The sequence below is a fragment of the Ipomoea triloba genome, chromosome 10 (assembly GCF_003576645.1).
Source record: "Ipomoea triloba cultivar NCNSP0323 chromosome 10, ASM357664v1".
NCBI lineage: Eukaryota > Viridiplantae > Streptophyta > Magnoliopsida > Solanales > Convolvulaceae > Ipomoea > Ipomoea triloba.
In genome coordinates this window covers 6,999,102-7,004,871 of record NC_044925.1, presented here as the reverse complement: position 1 = coordinate 7,004,871, position 5,770 = coordinate 6,999,102, and the positions used below count along the sequence as shown (strand labels likewise).

Sequence of the window (5,770 nt, the reverse complement as noted above, 5' to 3'; positions counted from 1 at the left end):
TAACGACTCTTCAGATTTCAGCTTCGAGCTTATAGCTTTTCAGTTTTCAGCTACTTTTCAGCTTTCAGCTACCTTTTCAGCTAGGTTTGCCAAACATAGCAAATAACAAGGGATGGACTTACAGAGAAAAGAACACTGTTGTAAAAATCCCCCCCTAGGCGCTCCTAGACCGAAGCAAATTGCTCCCTAGGCATCCGCCTAAGTCGCCGGCCGCCTAGCACCTAACTCGACCGACTGGGCCGAATTTAGCCGAGTTAACTCGCCTAACTCGGCAAAGTTAGCCGAGTTAACTCGAGCGACTCGACCTTGTTAATTTTATTATTATATTTATATATATTTAAATTTATTTATTTATATAAGTAAGAGAAGTAAGATATATATATATATATATATATATATATATATATATATATATATATATAATATAATATAATATATGACATACACCACACACATGAATTAATTTTTTGTTTTTATAGGTCGCCGCCTAGACCGCTTAGGCGCTAGTCTACCGTCCGACTAGCGCCTAGCACCTACTGCGACCATCAAAAGAATAGTGAAAGTGAAACACTGATTTAACTCTTAAGGTTCCTTATTCAACATATTGACATTGAGAAGGTGTCCTCTCCTCTGTGCTACAACCTTAGCCTCCTATGGATTACATCATACAATCTATTTTCTAACCCAGCAGTGGACTTGATGAAGCAAAACAAAAAAGAATGTCTAAATAGAAAAGTAAAAGATCCCCATCATTCCCTGGTTGATGAAACAACAAACTATCACTATCAAACTCGACTTCTACTTGTAACATCATTTCTTTTAAATCCATCAACTGCTGCATATATGCCTAGTCTACTTCTGCTGATGATTCTTATAATACAGAACTAAATTTGAAAAGCCTGCCATCACATCTATACTTCAATTAGATGGTGCTATCTTCAAGGTCCCAGGATGGATTGCAACTGGAATCAAGAGCCATTTTCTGAAGCAACATCACAATTTTCAGAATTATGATTGCCGGTGGGCTTTGATTTATCGCATAATTCCTCTTCTTTTTGTTGGTTCTCATCACTTTTCTTTGAAGTCAAAAACCGACCGCCACATCCTCTAGCTCTTCGTTGTGCATGTAAATGTCTAGATTCATGCAAGTAAGGCTGCAAGATAATTTGCACTACTGTAAACAACCTTGTGAAAGGCACTAAAAATCTGAGCATGGTGCATCTTCTGTAAAGATAACATTGCCAAATGAAACATCACAGAATGTAACCTCAGAGTGCATGTCCTTTAACCCATTTCAATTAAATTTGTTGATAAGGCTGATATCAGAGGTTGGCATAAGTAAACTCAAAATATCAGGAGAGTTTAGTATCTAGCTAGCTTCTTATCCTTCATACGAAAGGCAAAGGCTAAAGGAACATTACTCTCTTTAAAATATACTTCATCCTGCATGCTTAGTAAAAGTAATAAACAGCGAGATAAAACTTGACATTAACTGCTAACAAAGTAACCACAACTTAATGGCTGGAAGAAGCACTTGCACAAGAAGATATCCTTTTTCTTCTATAGGAATCTGAATGATGGATGTAACTTCATGAAATTAGTTTAAAAAATTCAGTGCAGACAACATACCTTCCGATTTCTGTGAAGTTTTTTTTCTGATTCAGCTTTTGCACGAGACTGTCGACGTCTTAAGATGCCATGATATTGCTTTGCATTAACAAATACGGGTTCTTCAACTGCATCTGATGGCAAGGGAACGCCAGCTTGTTGAACTCCCATCAACTGAAGATGAACCTGTGAAGTCACAGTACAACCTTTGCACAATCTACCAAATCAACGAGGTTATTAACCTTGAGACAGATAATACCATTGATTGAGCAGGAAAACATTGTGGATATGGCTGTGTATCATAAGGAGCAAAAATGCTTCTATAATAAGGATCTGGATAAGGATAAGCAGTTTGAGCCTGCAAAAATATTGTAAAGAAACCAAGATGATCATCAATATTATGCATTTAGTTAATGCAAGTTATTAAAGAAACAATCAAGATCCATAATCACATTATTTAACAAGAAAAATGATTTAAATATCATTGTTAATTATTACTCTTTAGAAGTATAACTTGAACAATCTCTCATGGCAATTGGTATGTGAAAAGGGAAAGAACAACAAACTGGCCAGAATGACATAAGACAAATTATCTGACTCAGCACTGTGCATCAATAGAGAAAACTATGGTACTGTGAGACCTTAAAACATCACTTTTATTTCTGATATTTCAGAATATGTATGAGCTCTTACAAGTTACAACTAAAAGTTGTACAAATTAAACTTTGGGAAAATTGCGTTTTTGGTCCTTCAATTATACCCGTGGTACAGGCTTAGTCACTGAGTTATATGCATGACCATCTTTAACCCCTAAGTTATGTGCAAAGTCATGATTTTAGTCCCTCGGGACTATTTTTGCCACCAATATGTCACTTAATAAAGTAGTTGATTTGGTCCTTTAGGGGCTAAAATTTCCATTTTGCACATAACTTACGGGTTAAAGAGGGTAATGTATGTAACTTAGAGACTAAGTATGTACCACGAGTATAACTAGAGGACCAAAAATGCAATTTTCCCTTAAAACTTTTAACAAAGCAGGAAAGCTTGATAGCAAATTACCCTCTATCCTCAGCCTGCAGCCTATAAAGAAAATTTGATTTCAATCATACTCTCATGATTTCAAGTAATGGGTTTATTAGTGCATCCAAATTATGTAAGACGTTATTAAAAATGCAATAGAATAAGCTTTTTGCCTCAAGATGATCTCTCACAATCTACAAACTTAATTTTATTGCATCATTCCATCATTGGTAGATCCATATGTCAGCATAAACAAACACTTAGGACCATAACCTTTTTTTAAAAAAACACTTAGTATGCACCCTTGGAAAGAATGCCCCAAAAGGGATTTTTTTTCCACAACTAAAATCTCCTGCTAAAGGTGAGCTATATAATTGTATATTCTTCACAAAAATATTTTATGAACATGCAACTACATAAGTAAACTACTTGGGAACATCAGCCTATCAGCTAGCATCCTACATGTAATAGCATCTACACAAAAACTCAAAAACTTGAGCAGGAGTCAGCAACTCTGAGAGTTTAACAGAAATGGCATCATTTAGCAACAGTTCATGCATAAATCTAATTCTTCCAGACCAAGAAAAGATGGTGCAAAAGTTTGACGAAATGTTGTATCATCAAGAAGTAAAATGATAGCAACACTAGCTTCTAATACTACCATAGCATTTCCATTTCCAAGTTGCGGAAGAATTCCAGAAGGCATAGTAGGAGCCACGGTGCCAGGATGAGGCATCACTTGTGATGGAGGTGAAGACTGATTTTCATGCTGTCCAGTCTCACTATTATCTGAAATCCGTCAAAATATTAGAAACATATTGCACTGAATTTCACATAATCAATGTTCAAAAGATACAGAGTAAAGAATGAAAACAGAATACCATAAAAATCATGCATGCATAGGATTTTTCAAATGCCAAAAGAACTTTAACCAAACAAGATCAGAAGAGATTAATATGCTTATAGGAGTAAGAAGGCATGCTAAACAGTTGTGCCAAATGCCAGTAGTCTTGACCATAAGCTTTTAAATGACATGACTATAATAAACAGTATACTATAACCTTGGTTTCACTGTTTCATTGACAATGTTGGGATCGATTGTTAAAAATGCTATGCCAAATTAAATAAAATAATTTTTCTAATACTATGGAAAACATTGGTTGTGAATAAGATATTATGGTCGTTCACATAGTGTCATTACGAATTCATAGTTCCCATTACATCAACATGGAGTACAAGTTCAGAAGAACAGATAAGATTGGGTAAAGGATCACTCAACTAGGCTATAATGTAACAACACCCACACTAAAAGACTGAATCCAATCAATTAGCTAGTCTAACTACCATGTTATAATCTAAAATTTGGCCAGGTCACTCAACTAGGCTATAATGCCCATGACCAAACCACACTAAATGATTGAACCTAATCAATTAGTTAGTCTAACCCATGACCTTATAAACCTATATATTTTCTCTTATATTTTCGATGTAGGACTCTTAACAGGTCCATATAATAGAATGGGATATACCTGAAAGGTCATGATCTGAAGATGTCATTGCACTGATTACCAAGAAGGCAAAACCCCCCGAATTGACAACAGACCTGGCAGAGCAAACAGTTGTTAAAGTCCCAGTAGTAATATATCGGTATAATCTATGACACCAGAGATTTAAACACCCTGATATGACAAGGACAGATTTACATTTCACTGCCTGATCGGAGTACAATAACTAAGGAACAATTCAAAACACCAAGAAGTAGTGATTCGTAGCAAGTTCTGTCACTCTCAAACACACGAGCCATGATTAATATTGCAAAGCAATAAATTAAATAAATAAATAGAAGTAAAAAATGTTTGAGCTTCTAGAACATAACGTACCCGAAACTGCTAAACTGCAAAATTGCTCGGCGACAACTGATGGAATTTCGGGCGATTTGCAGAAAGAGCATAAGAAGGAATTAGATCAAGCATAGAATTTTTAATTTTTTAATGTATCGTCTGAAATTCAAACGTATATTCAAAAACAAATTTGAAATTAGGGCTTTGGCTGAAGATTTTACCTCTGTAAAAGTTTACCGGCGAAGAGCGGGAACTGATTGAGGCCTCTCGTACTTTCTTTATTTTCCTTCCGGCGATTTCTGTGCGATGTATGTCTCAGTCTAGAGAACAGCTGGTGCGGGGTGGGCAAGAGAGAATTGAAACTGAAAGGAAGGAACGGAAAATACTACTGGGATGGGAACAATAATTTACTGCTTTTGGGTATTTAATTTACCGTTATTTCCTTTTATATTATCCAAATAACTGCCGCTTTTACCGTACGTCAATTCTGGCAAAGTTAGTTACATTTTTTCTTCGCGATTAGGGTAGCTTGGAAATTCAAAAAATAAACTTTTTTTTTAAGATTCAAAAAATAATTTCTAAAAGTCATATTTTGAGATTTCAGTGTTTGGTTATAGAGAAAAATTAGAAGTCAATAAAAAATAAGAGTGTAGTTAATAAAAAATAGAGGAGATTTTTTGAAAAATAATTTTCCTTTTTTTTTTGGAGAGAAGTCATTTTTTGTTTGCAGTAGTGGAGCAGCCAGTCACCCTCCATCGCGCACCACCACCACCCACCACTCCTACTAGAGGCAAAGTCCTGTAGGCTTAGGATTAATCCGGCAAAACTAGAATCACAATCACATAAGTTTAAAACTATATATATATAAAAAAAAAAAAAAAAAAAGAAGGCCACCTAACGAACAAACATGAAGGAAAAGACATATAATAATAATGATAAATATATTATTTTTTGAGTAATATTAACTATGTTACAAGATAGTATTTGTTCTATACTTTCTAGATCCTATAACCTTCACTCAAGGAGAGCCACCAAGATGTCATCTGAGTGCTTGACATTATTATTATTATTAAAAAAATGTACAAATAGGCCATTGAACTATTTTGGGATAGTAATTAAGCCACTGAACTTGAATAAACTCCAAATTCATCTATGAACCCGGAAAAAAAGAGCAATTAGCATTTTTAACAAATTAACAACATGTTTGTGATGATTGGGATGCCGTGTGTACTATATATATATATATATATATATATATATATATATATATATATATATATATATATATATATATATATATA

At 34.6% G+C, this 5,770-nt stretch overlaps 1 protein-coding gene across 1 annotated transcript; it reads right to left on the bottom strand.

Moving 5' to 3' along the window:
* Positions 1-557: 557 nt before the first annotated feature.
* On the bottom strand, positions 558-4,854 carry LOC116031604 (nuclear transcription factor Y subunit A-7-like). The gene is made up of 7 exons (XM_031273845.1): positions 4,691-4,854; positions 4,509-4,544; positions 4,158-4,231; positions 3,290-3,417; positions 1,868-1,966; positions 1,630-1,794; positions 558-1,154 (listed from the first exon to the last, which is right to left on the bottom strand). The coding sequence occupies exons 3-7, from the start codon at positions 4,183-4,185 to the stop codon at positions 969-971; spliced, it is 606 nt and encodes a 201-aa protein (XP_031129705.1). The 5' UTR covers positions 4,186-4,231; positions 4,509-4,544; positions 4,691-4,854; the 3' UTR covers positions 558-968.
* Positions 4,855-5,770: the final 916 nt, after the last annotated feature.